Raw genomic sequence first — 17,314 nt, forward strand, 5'->3', positions numbered from 1 at the left:
AGGTGCTCACGATGCTCCTCCACAAAGAGGCTCGCTGCAGGTGCCACAGTGAGGAGCGCGAGGAGGAAGGAGAGCACACAGTAGGGACGGGCGGACAGGCCTGGCGAGTCCCCCCCGGCTGCGGGAGGCGGGAAGAGAAGGGGGAAGCGAGCTGTGCCTGCGCACCTGCACATGCTCAGGGCGGAGCTAGACACAGGCCTGGGGCAAAGCGTAAGGACCTGTTCTGAGCCTCCTGTGCGGGAAAGAGGTGCCCAGTCACCTAACAGGAGCCCAGAGAACAGCAGGCTCAGGTCTGGCTCCTCTGTGTGTGCACGTGTCGGTGCACACGTGTGCGTGAGAGGGGGAAGCTGAGGCAGGTAAGGGAGGTTAGGAGGTGCACACGTGTGCGTGAGAGGGGGAAGCTGAGGCAGGCAAGGGAGGTTAGGAGGTGCACACGTGTGCGTGAGAGGGGGAAGCTGAGGCAGGTAGAGGTTAGGAGGTCACAGGAGGGCAACACTGCTGGCGACTACTGACTTCCCTGTGAGAGGGAGAGACCACAGCCAGGTTTCTGATGCACCAGAGAAGGCCGTGTCTGTAGAAGACAACGGGGCACAGTGTGAGGGTAAGAGAACAACACGGAAGGAGGGGACGCCTGGCTGACCCCTGCCTTGTCCAGAAAAGACAGGAGGCCAGCCCTGACTGGTTTGGCTCAGTGGATAGAGCGTTGGCCTTCGGACTGAAGTGTCCCGGGTTCGATTCCGGTCAAGGGCATGTACCTTGGTTGCAGGCACATCCCTAGTAGGGGGTGTGCAGGAGGCAGCTGATTGATGTTTCTAACTCTCTATCCCTCTCCCTTCTTCACTGTAAAAAATCAATAAAATATATTTTTAAAAAAAGAAAGGAGGCCAGTCCCATGGCCCCAACACAACGAACAGGAAGGGAAGAGTCAAGGGCAGTTCAGGAATATCATGGATGGGAAGCGAAGATGTCAGAGGGACTCTGGGCTCATTGTAGGAATCTCTGGGGGCTGTGCATCACCAGCCAGCTCAGAAAATATCAAAACAAGAGCAGGTTTCGCCCGGCCAGCGTGGTTCAGTGGTTGAGCATCAACCTATGAACCAGGAGGTCACGGTTCAATTCCCGGTCAGGGCACATGCCCAGGTTACGGGCTCCATCCCCAGTGTGGGGCGTGCAGGAGGCAGCTGATCAATGATTCTCTCTCATCACTATTGTTTCTATTTCTCTCTCCCTCTCTCTTCCTCTTGAAGTCAATAAAAACATATTTAGGGAGGAGGTGCCCTCAATCATAGCCAGTAGCAAAGCTGACTCCATGTTTAACTCCTTCAGTTGAATATTCAATTAATATCAACTGAAAGAGAGAACAGTGTCCTACTGCTCCAGTCAATCTGTAAAGTTTGATGTCTTTGCCTTTGACTTAAATTCTTGGTCACATTTCCTTCTAAGCTCAGTGTTCCAAGAACTGATCCATAGACAGTCCCCACGTGCATCGAGCGGGCGTGACAACAGAAGCCTCAGTTAACTGTGTGTATTCATAGCGGCAGAGCGTGTTACCAGCTTCCTCCAGGAGGGGGCGCTGACTCCAGGGGCTTAGAAGTGAAAGACTTGCAGAGGGAACCATACACACACTCAATCAGTGACAATGAAACAAAGGGAAACATTAAAACATTAATATCTAAACAATATTAAAAAATCACATTTTTGAGGAAAGCACAGTAAGTCCAATAGGTGGTGTATAAAGAAAACAGGAAATGCCACATGAAGGAAAAAAATCACATGTGCTGGTACAAAAAAAAAAAAAAAGAAAGAAAAGAAAAGAAAGAAAGAAAAGGCAAATTAAAGCAACCGCAGGCGCTCTTTCACAAGTACTGAAGTGCTAGCCAATAGTGTGATAAAGCCTGGGTGGGGGCGGGGACTGGGTGGAGGGAGGTAGTGGGGGGAAATAGGGGACATCTGTAATATTGTCAATAATACAAAATACACTTAAAAATGTTGATGATTATTTATGGATTTAGGATTAAAGGATTTCTGCCTTATTTTTAATTAAACATTTTTTGTATTTTACAAAACACGTTATTCATATGGCTTTTTAAAATATGTAAAATGCAAAAATAAATAAACAAACAAAGGTACTAGCCAAGCCCGGACAGCATGGCTCAGTGGTTGAATGTCAACCTAATGAACCAGGAGGTCACGGTTCAATTCACAGGTTGTGGGCTTGATCTCCAGTGGGGGGCATGCAGGAGGCAGCTCATCGATGATTCTCTCTCATCATTGATGTTTCTACCTTTCTCTCCCTCTCCCATCCTCTCTGAAATCAATAAAAATGTCTATAATAATAAAAGCATAATATGCTAATTAGACCGGACAGCCAAACAACCTTCTGGACCATCTTCCGGACAAAGCCGGGGCTGTGAGGGCCCAGCCCCTTGCACAGATTTCGTGCATCGGGTCTTTAGTACTAGCCAATACTACTGATATTATGATAAAAACAAGAGGGGCTAGAGTACAATTAAGTATTTTCCAAAGGGCATTATGAGTAAAATTTGTCCAATAAAATGATGCAGAAAAAGAGAGATTAAATTGGTCTAAGAAGTTTAGGCGGCAGGCGACCCTGGAGGAAAGGAGAAAGCTGAACCCAGGCGGTTTCCCAAACTCGCTTGGCCACAGAAGGCTTCTGGGGCAGGACAGCCATAATCACTCTGCAGAACACATGGTCTCCACCTCACCCTCAGGGAAGTACTGGGGCAGCGGTTACAATCACTAGCACCCAGCCTGCCACGCCCGGATGCAAATCCTGGCCCAATTCTCGAACGGGTGCCCCAAAGCTTAGCCCTCTCATCGGCAAAATGAAACAGTATCTGCCCTGGGAGGTTGCTGGAAACTAGGAAACGCACTTGGCACAGGACCAGCACACGGCAGTGCCGCTAAGTGTAAGGTTGCACTGGAGCGCCCCAGCAGGGGGAGAGCCTTACCACTGTGGCCTGCCATCCTTCACCACGTCCTCCTCCTCTTCATCATCACTGAACTTCAACTTCTCAGAATAGTCCACTTCCTCATGGAGGCCTGCAACAGGACGTGGGCCAGGAGAATGAGAAAAGATGAGAATTTCAGCGGCCAAGAGCACCACCTCAGTCCGGAGTCATGCCAACCCCACGGAGGAGGCGAGCCACGTGGCTGCCATCACCAAACAAACTGCAGCTAAACGGAAGGAGCTCTGGTTCTGGGAACAGTAAGGCAGCCTGGTCAGAGTGACCCTCGCCCCAGACAACAGCTCCTCAATCAGGGCAATCTATAATAATAAAAGCGTAATATGATAATTAGACCCGACGTCCTTCAGGAAGAAGCCGGGGCTGCAAGGGAAGCCGGTGCGGGCAGCCGGGGGAAGGAAGTCCTACTCTTGCACAAATTTTGTGCATCAGGCCTCTAGTATATATATATATATATATATACACACACTAGTATATACATATATATGTATATAGAATCTTAGGATTCTTAAATTTTTTTTCCCCTTTATTGATGTTCAGAGAGAAAGGGAGAGAAATATATGGGAGAAACATCTTTGGTGTAGTAGTCTAGTTTTCCTAGTAACTTTGTAAATGTGCTGTGAAAGACTGAAAATTTGATTACATCATATTTGATATTAATTGTGAATTAGTGGGGCTTTCACTAATTCACTAACAGTGTATCAACATTTAAAAATATTGGTACTTGATACTCTATTAAAGAAAATTAACCTCCAAATTTTAAGCTAGAAAGTCACTGGAATAACTATATAGAAAAAAAATCACAACTACATGACTTTACATTTTGGGTTCGTATGTTAAGAATTATATACAGCCAGCTGGCATGGCTCAGGGGTTGAGCGGTGACCTACGAACCAGCAGGTCCCGGTTCAATTCCCAGTCAGGACACATGCTTGGGTTGCAGGCTCAATTCCCAGTGTCAGGAGTGCAGGAGGCAACCCATCAATGATTCTCTCTCATCATCAATGTTTCTATTTCTCCCTCTCTTTCTCTCTCTCTTCCTCTCTGAAATCAATAAAAATATATTTATATAAAAAAAAAGAATTGTATACAAATTGAAATGTCTGTGTACTTTATCATAACAAACAATAAAATCTCAATTATGAAAGAAAATAAATGAATGAATAAATAAATAAATGCAATCCACAAGATTACCACAATAACGGAGAAAAATCATATATGATCACAAGGACAGAAAAAGCATTTAACAAAATTCAATACATACCCATTCATGATTTAAAAAACAAAACCGCAAACTAGAAGAGAACAACCTCAATCTGGTCAAGAATATCTCCAACAAGCTATAGCTAACATCATATTTAATGGTGAGACACTAAACCAGTGGTTCTCAACCTTCCTAATGCCACAACCCTTTAATACAGTTCCTCATGTTGTGGTGACCCCTAACCATAAAATTATTTTCGTTGCTACTTCATAACTGTAATTTTGCTACTGTTATGAATCGTAATGTAAATATCTGATATGCAGGATGTATTTTCATTGTTACAGATTGAACATAATTAAAGCATAGTGATGAATCACAAAAACAATATGTAATTATATATTCAATATGTGTTTTCTGATGGTCTTAGACGACCCCCGTGAAAGGGTCGTTTGACCACCAAAGGGGTCTCGACCCACAGGTTGAGAACCGCTGCACTAAACATTTTATCCCTAAGATCAGAAACAAAGAACTTGAATACAACATTGGGCTGGAAGTACCACAGTGCAATAAAGCAAGAAAAAAAAAAAAGGCATTAAGTCTGAAAAGGAAGACATAAAGCTGCCCCTATTTATTGGCAACATGATGGTTTATGTAGAAATGCTAAGAAATCAACAAAAACCAGTAAAACTAGTGAGTGCATTCAGCAAAGTGTCTGGTATAAGGTCAATACACAAAATCAACTTGTATTCTGCATAATAACATCAAACACTTGAAAACAACATTAAAGAAACAATGCCATTTATAATAGTATCAAAGACCACCAAATACTTAGGAATAAACTTGATGATACATAGTCAAGACCCTGACCCTGAAAACTCTAAACCACTGCTGGGGAGAGGACAGACCTGACAGATTCACCAGGTTCCTGCACAGAAGATTCAAAATTAAGGCATCATTTATCCAGAAGTAAATTCAATAAAATCCTGACCAAAACGTTTGCAGGCTTTTTGTAAATACTGCGAGGCTGATTCTAAATTTACATGGGAATGAAAAGAACTCAGAATAGTGACCCAACCAAAACACACAACGAGCCCTCGCAGAGTGGCTCAGTTAAGATCACTGTTCCGAGCACCGAAGGGCTGTGGCTTCAATCCCTGGTCAAGGCTTGCATGGGAGGCAACCGACCGACGTTTCTCTCTCAAAGTCAATAAAAACACGTTCTCAGGTGAGGACTGAAGAGCAAAACAAAACACAAAGCTTGAAAACGTCTACTACCTGAATTTTTTAAATGTTGTCCGTTGATTTTGTTCACTAGACTTACACTACCTGAATTTAAGACTTAATCTATAATGATCTAGTGTGGTTGGTATTGGCTTAAGGATGAACAAACGGATCAATGGAACAAACAGGTCCAGAAATAGACCCACACTTCCAAAGTCAACTGATTTTTGGCAAAGGTACCAAAGCCATTCAATAGGGGAAGGGAAGCCTCACCAACAAATAGTGGGGAGCAACTGGATAGCCTTATGGTAAAAATAAACTTCAGCTCCTATCTTACACCTTACAGATCAATTAATTCAACGTGACACACGGTAAGAGTGAAAACTATAACATATAAAGGAATATCTCTACCACCAAGATTTTTTTAGATATGATACAAAAGTAATAACCATAAAAAACCACAAATTTATAAACTTCATCAAAACTAAAAACTTCTGTTCATCAAAACAGTGCTAAAAAGATGAATAGATGCCCCGACTGATGGGGCTCAGCTGATTAGAGCGTTGTAGGGTGCACCAAAGGGTTGCGAGTTCTATTCCTGGTCAGGGCACATTACCCAGGTTTCGAGTTCGATCCCCGGTCAGGGCATGTATGGGAGGCACCAATCAATGTTTCTCTCTCCAATCAATGTTTCTCTAACTCTCACTCTCCCTTCCTCTCTCAATGAAAAAAACATACCCTCAGGTGAGGATTAAAAAAAAGAAGAGACAAGGCAAACTATGGTGAAAAATATTTGTGAAGCTGCAAAGGACTTGTATCAGACCCCTCAGAAAGGCAAGGAAAGATACACCCCTCAAATAGCACATGAAGATATGTGTTCACTGGCATTAGTCACCCGCAAAACACAAATGAAAAGCACAATGAGATGCCACTACACACCCACCAGAACGGCTAAAAGCACAAAGACTGACAGGAAGGTGTGGTCGCTGCTGGGAATGTGCAATGGCTCGGCCGCTTGGCAAAGGTCTGTGGTCCTTGTGCACCTCATCACACACCTACCCTTTGACCCAATACTTCCACTCGCCGCTGTGCACTCAAGAGACATGAAAATATTAGAGGCCCAGCGCACGAAATTCGTGCAAGAGTATGCCTTCCTTCCCCGGGCTGCCAGCACCGGCTTCCCTCGAAGCCCCAGCTTTTGTCCGAAAGGTCGTCCTGAAGGACGTCCGGTCTAATTAGCATATTACACTTTTATTATTATAGAAGATTATACACGATGGAGCTTTTAAGTGGATTAGTAAATTAAGGTATATTGATACAATAAAATATGCCCCAGTAATTAAAAGCAACAACTGACATATATATCAACATTGATGAATCTCAAAAACATGACACAGAGGAAAAGCTGTGTGACCCATTTGCCTGTAATCATACAAGGGGCAAAACTGCTCCAGGTGAGGCGCTGGAAGAGTGGCAGGCCCTGGGCCATCGGGGGAGGCAGGCCGGCAGGAAGGGACTGGGGGAGGAGGAAAAGCTTCACAGGTGTATCCCTTTGTCAAAAGTGTACAATTAAGCTGTGTGTCTTTCAATGTAATTAAAATTTACGTGAAAACAAACACAAAGGATTGTAAAGGCATATAATCAGGCTGGGGGTAGAGAGTGGGCGAAAGGAAAGACACAAGAAAGGCAGAATGGTGTACCTGCCGAGGCTGGTGAGGGGAGCTGGGGGGTCAGTACACAATTTTTCTTGGTTTAACTTTTCCATTCTAAAAAAAGTCTAAAAAAAGTTAACAGCAAAATCTACCACAGCTCTAAGATCAAGACCGAAGACCAAAAGAAGACACGGATGGGCCGGAAGCCCCCCTGTGAGTGCCAGCCAGGACCTCTGCGGCACGGAAGCTGCTCCCCGCCCCCGTGCTCAGTCCCCGGGCTCAGTCCCCGCGCCCAGGAAACCACGCGCGGGCGCTCACCCTGGCTGGGCAGGGACGGGTGTCCGCCGGCCTCTAACCCCCAGGGAAAGCACACTCAGAAACACAACCCACCTGCCCAGCCATCGTCGGCATCGGTGTCCAGGTCATCCAGGCCCTTGAGGTTCTCGGCGTTGATGATGGTGGGCCGCGGCGCCCGCTCCACCAGCTGCCTGAGCGGGCGGGGCGGGCGGGACATGCCCAGCCGGCTGTCTTTTCTGATGAGAGAAAAGTTAAAGACACTGGACTTATGGCAACTACACATATGGAAGCAAAACCAAACGCTTTTAAAAAGTTAAGCCCTGAACTGCAAGGTCTGTGTGTGCGTTTGACGTGGAAGCCACCCCCTTTGGAAAGGAACACAACGGAGAGAAGGCACCGCCCAGAAGCCCCGCCTCCTGCAGCCGCACTGCTGGGCGCGAACGCCCAGGGGCAGGGCCGCAGCCACCGGCACGTGCCAAAACCTCCGCTGTGCCAGGAACTCAAGTCATACCCCCACCTCCCGCCCGGCCCGGCCTGCGTCCGCACACCCGGGTTGCGAGCTGGTTTCCAGGCACTACGGTCTTTAGTAGACAAAGCACTGCCGTCCGTCAGCCGCCTGGTGTCCAAGGTCACCCCGTGGCGAGCTCCCCCTGCGCGCCCGCAGCAGGCCTTACCCGTCCTGGTCGTTCATCTGGAACTGTCGGAAAGGAACTCGGGGCTCCAGGCGGAGCGGCGGAGGCGGGAAAGATCCTCGTTCCGCTGTACCCTGGTTCTCCGACGACTGTGGCGAACACATCTGAAACGTGACATCAATGAACAGGGTTTTCTGGTGATGACCCCAATTCTCCGTTCCACTTGCATTAGAATTTGTTTTGGAAAATGAACAGTGGGAAAAAGAAACAGGAACTCTTGGGGTTTCCCATTTAACCTGCCACCGTCTCCCCCATTTCCTTCCTGCTGCTAGTACACCTGGGCCTGTGCCTTGAGGGGAACCTGCCTCTCCTTGTTCCAAGGGCCAAGGCTGAGATGAGCACATGAGCAGGAAAGAAGCCGGGGCCCTGGGGACTGGGGAGGAGAGAGAGTGGACACGAACGGAAGCTCCAAGGCAGGGACGGGGCGAGGCGTGCAGCCAGGGGGGCACCGGAGGTGCACACGCCCCCCGTGAAGCAGTCCTACTGGACGCGGACGGGCTGACTGTGGGAAACGCCCCCTGAAGACTTACAAAGGCAGGAAGCATGTCATGGTATGTAGGTGGGTGGTATGCGTTCCCCAGGAACTGCGAAGCCCCTTTGCGAACAGGCTGAGCCGGGCGGAGAGAGGGGTCCTTAGCATCGCTGGCGCCTGCCGAGGAGGGGGCTCCGTCTCCCGCGCTCGAGTTCCTGCTGCCCAGCTCAGTGGGGGAGGCGCTCAGAGACGTGGCAGAAATTATGTTTCGCCCACCGCCCTCCCTCCAGCTGGTCACATCTGGAAATTGAAAGGGGCAAAAGGGGAGAGGAAAGAGGAAGGGGGGACGAGGGATTGTATGAGGTTCTGAAGGTCAAGGGACCCCCTCATTCACCAAAAAAGCCCCCCAAAAAACAAAAAGTAAGAGTAGGGTCCCGGTCAAGTGTGTCAGGGAGGTGGGGGCAGACTACACTGGCCAAGGCGTGTGAACCTGCTGAGGGAGCCTGACTGTGCGACAAAGCGAGGTCCCCAGAGAGGAGGCAAGTGTGTGCGCATCTTCCCCGACAGACAGGAGCCCATCACCACGGTGCCTGCCGCAGAGGCACCAGGCAGCCCATGGAAACAGCCACGGCTCCTCCCACAGACGCCCCAGTCCCAGAGGACGGGCACTGCCCGCAGCCCTGGACTTGACATGAAACCAGAGTGAGTTCTGACATGTTTCCTGCTTCGTTTAGCGGTGGCCCCTCTAATCAAGGAGATCGCCCCGTTCATACGACGAAGCAGAGCAGCTCTTGCCCGGAGTGGGGGTTGGAGACCAGACCCTCTTGCTGGAAGGGTCTGGACCTGCCACAGGCCTTGGCCCCGCCTACCCTGCACCAGCCGGGGGAGGGGGGCCTCCTGCAGGGCCGGGGGGGTGGGGGGGATAGGGGGGCCTGCTGACCGAGCTATCTTTCTCCATGATGCTTCCAACTGCCAAACGCAGCAGGATCTGCTGGAACCACAGGCCCAGGAGAGGCTGCAGGAGCCAATGCCTGCTGGTTTCCGTTAACTTGGGTGATGAGTTGAAACATGAAAGGTCCCTGCGTGTGGGACCCTAAGAGTAAGACCGAGGGCGGAGCCACAACACGGGGTTCAGCTCTAGCCTCCAAGCCCCGCGTGTGGGCTCGGGTAAGCCCTGTCTGGGTCACCCCTTGGCCATCTGCTTCTTCCTCTTCTCAGAAGGGGAGATGGAACCCACCCCAGAAGCTCCTCCGAGTTCTGTTTATGGTCCTATAAGCCACGCGTCCTAACTAGACCCAGAAGCCCCCGTTCCTGGCCGAAGGAACTGGAGGGTGTCTCTGGAGGAGACGAAACCACTCCGCACAGGCCACCGGAAGGCGGGCGCTGAAGGAGAGCTGCACTGTGAGCGTTTCCTCTACAGGCCCTCTGCTCTTGGGGGTTAATCACGACAAGCAAACACCAGTCCCGCATATTTCCACACACCCCCAAACGCACCTCCAAAAAAACAAGAGCCATTTCAGAACCTCTGGTTAGAACAGGTAGAAAATCTCATTCCTAAATAACACTTTAAGCCACCCACAGCCCCTAAAAACCTCACCAGCAAGTACCACTCCACACTCCTGCCCCTCCTGGACCAGACCCCAGAGATGGGCGGTGGAGTCAGCGCTGAGCGGGCCACGCAAGGGCACGTGTTAAAAACTGGACTTCTAAGTTGGCGGGGGTGGGAGGCTGGGAGTCACACCGTGTAACACACTCCCCAAGTGACCCTGATGGCATTCGCGGTTTGGGAAGCTCTGGTCTAGAAAACCGCTCCTGAATCAGGGACCAAGGCAGCTGGCCCTTGGTCTGCCCATCCTTGCCATGACCACCTAGCACAGCACAACTTTCTGATGACAGCCAGGAAGGCAGGCAGGCCTGGCCCACCCAACAACAACAAGAAAGAAGGGGTGACCTCCCGACCAGCCTAGGGTTCAAGTCCAGTGGGTGCAGAGGTCAGGCAAAGGGCAACAGCCACGCTTTCCAGGCAGGGAGCCCGGCCTCAGGAGCCCGGCCGTTTGAGGCCCCGCACACTCCTGTCTGAGGGCGGGAAGGCAAGGGAGATGCTGCGCCCCGTGTGCCCGACGGGCTGCAGCTCACTCACTCTGAGGGCGGAGGCTTGGTCCTGGCCCATACGACAGATCTAAGGCGCCCTTTTCTTTGCCAGCCTTGTCCTGCCCGCCAGCTGCTTTCAGCGTCGGAAATTCCTCGGGAGAGAAGGATAAGAGTCGGCTTGAGCCCCTTAAACCTGTCGAGAAAACCGGAAAGACTTTGGAGCCAGGGAGGTCAGCACCAAGGATTCTCCGCCTCAGCAATTCCAAGCACGCCGGCCACGCAGCCAGGAGTGCGGCGCCGCATCGGCGTCAGGGCTGGCAGAGCGCACTAGGGCTCCCCGAGGGCCCCCAGATGCTGACTGACACGCCTTCAGAATCAGCGCTTCCTCCCTGGGGCCGAGGCCAGGCCCCCAGAGCAGTGACTCTCAGGTGAGAGACTCCACAAAGCTTTAGGCCAAGACAACCCAGACCCAACCGGAATGGTCCCGAGAAGGCGTGCACCCGTCCTGCCCACCTCTTCCCACTTACCACCTTCGTGTCCTGCTGGCTTTCCATTCAGCTGTGCCCATGACTTTGGTCCACCTGGCACTGTATTTGTGTTCTGAAAAAGGAAGAGTATTAGAAGAGCCAGCCCCATCGGCCTGCTGACCATTCCCCAAGCACGTGGGAAGGCGTTCACGACCGCCGCCAGGTTCCACCACAAGGCCCACAAGTCCACGGCCACGTGCGAGTGGGATCAGCCACAGGAGCTCTGCCTTTTCCAACAGCATTCAGCTGATCATACCCCCTTCCAAATGAAGGCAAAGCTACCACAGAGCTCAATGAGCAAAACCTCACCACTTACTGGATTACGTACCAAATTAAATAGCTACCCTTTCCCATGACCCCTCCTCTCCAGCCACCTCCCCCGCCGCCCCCCCCGCCCCACCCCGCACGCACACTCACAGTAGTGGCTGTCTCTTACCCTTAGTGCAGAGAGGACTGGGTCTAACAAGCCATTTACTTACAGGGAGTTGCCCTGAATGCTTGCCATGGTGGCTGGAATGCCCCCAGGTCTTGCCCAAAGGACCACATAAGGGGACCATGCAGCTGGGGTGGACAGCCCCCCCAGGAAGGCTGCACCTCCAGAGCCAGCAGGAAGCAGAGGGGCACCAGAGCCAACCCACAGCCTCCCATTTGGTGTCTATACGCAGCCAAAGGCACTAAACTGGACGAGGCACCTCAGGGCCAAGGAGGGGTTGCTACTATTGCCGGTGAACTTCATCCCAAGAGAACCGTACAAGCTCTGGGGTGAGGTTTTAGAAACGGAGTCTCCTCTCACCTCCTCTGCATATGAGAGAAAGCCAGGCAGCGGCCGAGAGGAGCTGACTGAGCACTGGGCAGGGCCTGCGCTACTCCAGGCCGGGTTCCAAGACGGTCCCCAACACAGTTTCTTTCAACAGATGCCCCGGCCCCTCCCCAGTCTCTCCAGGGGTGAGGTCCAGGCACATGTTTTCTGTCAACCAGCTCCCAAGGCAAGTGTGCTGTGCAGCCGGGGCTCACAAGCTGGCCCCAGTCTCACTGTTTCAGATCCTGGGAAACACGTGAATTCAACTCTACATACTCGGCAGACCCCGTGGGCTTGGGCCGATGAATATGGAGCCTCACACGAATACGATTTTTCTCTTTAATTTCGAAAGTACGGTTTGGTGTTGTCGGGTGGGGTTTCCTTCTGGCAAAGCTATAAACGTCCCCACAGACGGGGGCTGGCGTCTCAGGCCTCCTGCTGCCAGGCAGCACGGCGAGACTGAAGTTCGGGGGTTGGAGTTGTTTTCAAGAGTCTGGTGAGTGCCAGGGGTCTTGTCTAGGTTTCTTTTGACCTAAAATACTCAAGACTGTCATCTAGGTTCCTAGCCACCAGCTAAGCATGAGCCCTGCCAGTCTCTGGGACCCACCCAGCCTCCAATGGACTCAGTGTACCGTGAGCTCTTGCTCAGCTCGGTCACGCCTTTCTCTTCAGAAAAACATTTTAATGCATCAACAATAAGCGACGACTGGAGCTGGGCATTTCCCAAGGATGCTCTGAGACGCGACTAGTCCCTAGAGACCTCGTTAAAAAGGTTTCCGAGGGCAAATCAATTTGGGGCCTGCTGTCCCTGCTGCCCTCTCTCAGTCAGGGTGCACATTAAAGACACCGAGAAGACATCCAACAGGAAAGGAGCTTCTAGATGTTGTGTTCCAGACTCCCCTTCCCATGGCCAACCGCTTCCTGTCTGCTTATGGCACTGGTCTCCTCGGAGCACAGCTGGGGGCCCTGACCTCTGTATCTACCTGAGCGACTTCACCTTCACAGGAGTCAACAGAGTCAAACGAGGTGTCTGTATTCAGCCCTGTGTGGGGCCTTCTCCATCAGTTTGCCGTTGGTATAAGCAAATCAAGCAAAGCCACCCTTCTTGGGGGCGGGCGTTAGGTGGCTCCGACATCTGGACATTGGGACGGGGGCTCCAGCACCTACCTCCTGACTGACTGGCTGAGTCGGTTTCTGTAAATTGGAGACAGATTTCTGCAAACCCGGCTGCGGCTGCGACTCCGGCGGCTGAGCGGCCGTCGCACTGGAACTAGACAGAGGCAGGGCACACAGGGAGGATTAGATGCGGCACAGGCCACGACAAGGTCTCTCTGCATTTCCAAAAGCCACAGCTGCTCATCAGCGGCTCACTGGGAGCCAGAGCCCTCTGGCCAATAGGAGTACTTCCCCGGGAGACGCTTATGCTGGCAAATACCCCGTCTGCCGTCTACTCGCTGGCATCAACAGGGCAGACAGGCCTCTGTCTGCAAACAGAGAGCTCATGTCAACACTGAAGTCATGGAGGACCTGCCAATGGGAAACTCAGTCACCGTAGGGAGGGGGCTCGAGTCCCTTCCTCCTGACCAAGCCTCACAGCTCCTCAGGGGGCTGCCTGCTTTGAAACAGCAGATTTTTAAAAAAAAGGTTACCATCTCTTGGCTTGTAAAATATATTTGCTCATAGCAAAACTAAACTTATCAATACACATAACAAATTTCTCATGATCTCATCCTCCAGAGAGAAACTCAAAGCAGATTTTTCTCAACATAACAGAGTATTTTTAACACAAGTGGAATAATGCCACACATACAATTCTGTAACTATTTTACTTAATTTAACATCTTTTCATGACAATACATAGGGACCTACCTCTTTCTTTTAATGACAGTACAATTGGATGACCATAATTTACCAATCTCCGTTTTTTTCTATTAAAGATACAACCGCAGTGAGCATTTTTGTATAAATATCTTTGTACACCTTTGCATAATTCAGTAGTGTAAATTCTTAGGAATGGAATTGCTGCATCAAAGATGTTTTGAAGTTTAAAAGGTATTGCCAAACTGCCCTCCAAAGAGAAGCTGCATCAGTGTACACCCCATAGGTCATCTTTACTTTTTAATCCTCACCGGAGGGTATTTTCTCATTGATTCTTAGAGTGGAATGGAGAGAGAAGGGGGAGAGGCGGAGAGTGGGAGAGAGGGAGGAGGAGGGGGAGAGGGGGAGAGGGGGAGAGGGGGAGAGGGGGAGAGGGAGAGAGGGGGAGAGGGGGAGAGGGGGAGAGGGGCGGGGGGGAGAAATATCAATGTCAGAGACCCATTGACTGGTTGCCTCCCCACTGGCCCTGACCTGGGAATTGAACCCGTGACCCTTCTGTCTACAGGTCAACACTCTAACCACTGAGTCAAACTGGCCAGGGCCCCACAGGTCATCTCTTGAGAAGTTAACGAGAAAGGGTCCTGAGGAGATTTCTGCTGACTCAGCAGCCTTCCAGTCACTCTTCTATTCAAGCTTCTGCCGGGCAAGATGTGAGGAGGTCAGCCATCGACGCGCCAGGGTCCACCCACTGCTGGAGCTCCCGCGGTAAGCTCAAGTCCAACCCTACACGACACTCACTCTCCCCGGGTTCACTTCACCCAAGTGACTCATCACCATCGTGGCCATTCCAACATGAAGGCCGCCGATCCTCACATGACCTTCTACCCAAAGCAGGAGCGTCCAGGCAGTGCTGCCTCCGTGCTCCCCGCTAAGCACCTGCTCCCCCTCCCACCCCTCAATACGCCCAAGGAGGGCAGGCCCAGCAGCAGCAGAGACCCAGGTACAGGGAGGGAGCGGTGCTGTCCTCTCTCTAGAATTTTCCTTAGCACGGGCATTTCAAGGCCTGTGTTGAAAGGTGTCATATCCATTTCTCTAGAGTTTGTCGTGTCCACCATTTGATTAGAATGACGACAGTGGCTCTGGCATCTGCCACGCGCTTCCTCCGGGCCAGGCTCTGTGCTAAGCCCCTGGCTGTGTTCTCTCATCTCTCTTGTAACTGCCCCTGGAGCCAGGTACATTCTTACTGCACAGGACAATGAAGCTCAGAGGTCAAATGATTCTCCCAGTGCCATAAAGCTAACCGGCCGCTTGGCTGGGCATCCCACACACCTGTCTGGTCCAAATTCACACTAAACCAGCCGTGGGCAAACTACGGCCCGCGGGCCAGATTCGGCCCGTTTGAAATGAATAAAACTAAAAAAAAAAAAAGACCGTACCCTTTTATGTAATGATGTTTACTTTGAATTTATATTAGTTCACACAAACACTCCATCCATGCTTTTGTTCCGGCCCTCCGGTCCAGTTTAAGAACCCATTGTGGCCCTCGAGTCAAAAAGTTTGCCCACCCCTGCACTAAACCATCAGCCAGCATGATGCCCAAGCAAACTGTCAGAAAAATGTTAAATGGCGTTTAGGACGCTACTGTGGTTACTGCTACTTTAAGATCTGACTGATTATTTGCTCGCTCTCTCCACCCTGCCCGGAGCAACTACACAGAAGTTTCACAAAAGCTGGTGTGGCCGTTTCCAGGGAGAGGGAAGGACGCCCGTCAGCAGCTGTTCCGGATCCCGAGCACCAGCAGCCGGACCGTGAGATGCAGGGCAAGAGGTGCACCGGCCGGGACCGGGAAGCGTTCATCCCACACAGGCTCACCTCGGCCACAGGTTTCTGTCCCCTCCGTCCTCCCAGCACAAGTCCCCCATCCTCTTTCCTGGACGCCCCAACCACTGGCCGGAGCCCCGTCAGGACACAGCTGGGGGCTCTGCACCCCGCACGCAGCGGTGCTGCTTCCCTAAAGACTTCCGTGCCAGGACCCGGGTCACGAGGCTGCGGGCTGCTCTGCCTCAGGCCCCGCAGAGGACACCGGCTGCTGGCCCGCCCGCACACAGGGACCCCAGAACGGAGCGTGCAGGCGCCAGCTCTGCCCACAGAGGCTCGTCGGGAACTGGCTCCGAGTGGCCGCATGTGCGCCAGCGGCTGATGGGCCTTTTCTAATGAGGCACCGGGGCTGGTCACAGGGACCAGGCGGCCCACAGAAACGCTGCTGCACTGGCTCCGAGAGGCAGGAAAACGGCAGGCAGGGAGGAGAATGCAGGCACAGGTCCCCAGCGCCGCCCGTGCGGGCAGGGAGGTGCCGGAGCCGCCTGCCCTCTGCTCTCACCTCTTTGGGTCTTGCTGGTCCTGCTTGTTTGCCCATCCCGTCCCGTCCTTGGGTACGATAACGATGTTGGGGTCGTTTCCTTTGTTTTCAGACTTCAAGCTCGGCAGGTTTGCGGGCGGTGGCATGCGCCGGGCTGTGGCAACTTTCCCGAGACTCTGTAAGCCATGTCTAGGAATCACTGCAGGGAGACAGGGAAGGAAGCAGATAGCGCGCGGGCAGGGGACAGGCCGGAGGCCAGGTCATTCAGCTGCTCTTTCAAACACCAAGTGATCGTGACAAAGGCAACAGAACACACACGAGGGGTGGCCCCGCCAGGGAAACAACAGCGCTGCCCGGTGGTCACGTTAGTCACGTGACAAGCCCTTCGCCAAGGCCTTGGAAGACACGGACGCTTCCATTTCCACAGCGGGCAGAAGGCTAGGAGCTGAGGGCCCAGAAACCTTGGCCCACACGGCAGGCACCTCTCTGCAAGAGGAGATGCTCTGGCCTCGTTAGACTGAAAGGACCAAGCCCTGCCCAGCCCCCGCCAAGCCTGGGCATTCATAAAACCCTCCTGGGGTAGGGATAGCATCAGCAGGAATTTTTCCCACCACATTCCAGAGTCCTGGAACCATGAAATCTAAACCGGGTAAGTCTAATGCAAATTAAGCCCCATTCTAACCACCAGGTTAAAAATACCCCTGGTTTCAGTAAGATAAGATAGAGGGGGAGCAGCCCCCCACAGCAGTCAGGGTATGAAATCAGACCTCACACAGGAGCGGGGAGACTGCTGCCCAGAACTACCGGGTGACCCCTCCCTGCCCACAGGAAGGACTCTGGGCTGCCACGGTCCTGGACCAGGAGGTTCTCACTGAAGGGAAAGCGGGAGGGCCTGGCCCCGACCCCGGCTCTTACCTGAGGATCTGATTGCGTCTACTGATTTTCCTTTATACTTATCAAACAGGCTGAGCGTCGAATACTTGCTTTTCCCATCCTTGCCCTTGGTTATTTGCCCCAAACGATCGGACATTGCGATGAAATGTCATCTAGTAAGGAAATTTTTCTCGGCACCGCCCCGATCTGCCTTTGAAATGGAAAAAAAAAGAGTGTGTCAATCCACCGAACCTCTGATCCAGTGAGTAAATCCTTTAGGAGTCATGGATCTCTTCGCAGATCTAAAGAGAGCTGTCGACTC

The 17,314-nt window shown here is 51.7% G+C and overlaps 1 protein-coding gene across 11 annotated transcripts in view; it reads right to left on the minus strand.

Annotated features, from left to right (window-relative positions):
- Positions 1-17,314, minus strand: part of PRRC2B (proline rich coiled-coil 2B) — a 77,876-nt gene that overhangs the window by 35,690 nt on the left and 24,872 nt on the right. For 10 of the 11 annotated variants that reach the window (XM_070430422.1, XM_070430420.1, XM_070430419.1 and 7 more), the window contains exons 2-10: positions 17,035-17,203; positions 16,141-16,318; positions 13,110-13,212; positions 11,144-11,216; positions 10,666-10,809; positions 8,584-8,825; positions 8,036-8,157; positions 7,455-7,597; positions 2,973-3,063 (exon numbers count right to left, since the gene is read on the minus strand). In XM_070430422.1, coding sequence (XP_070286523.1) covers positions 2,973-3,063; positions 7,455-7,597; positions 8,036-8,157; positions 8,584-8,825; positions 10,666-10,809; positions 11,144-11,216; positions 13,110-13,212; positions 16,141-16,318; positions 17,035-17,149 — 1,211 coding nt within the window. In that variant the 5' untranslated portion in view covers positions 17,150-17,203. Of the gene's footprint in view, positions 1-2,972; positions 3,064-7,454; positions 7,598-8,035; positions 8,158-8,583; positions 8,826-10,665; positions 10,810-11,143; positions 11,217-13,109; positions 13,213-16,140; positions 16,319-17,034; positions 17,204-17,314 lie in introns of those variants that run through there. The other variant, XM_070430425.1, reaches the window with a different exon arrangement.

This window comes from Myotis yumanensis, unplaced genomic scaffold, assembly GCF_028538775.1.
Source record: "Myotis yumanensis isolate MYYU_CA2020_CCGP unplaced genomic scaffold, mMyoYum1.0.hap1 SCAF_12, whole genome shotgun sequence".
NCBI lineage: Eukaryota > Metazoa > Chordata > Mammalia > Chiroptera > Vespertilionidae > Myotis > Myotis yumanensis.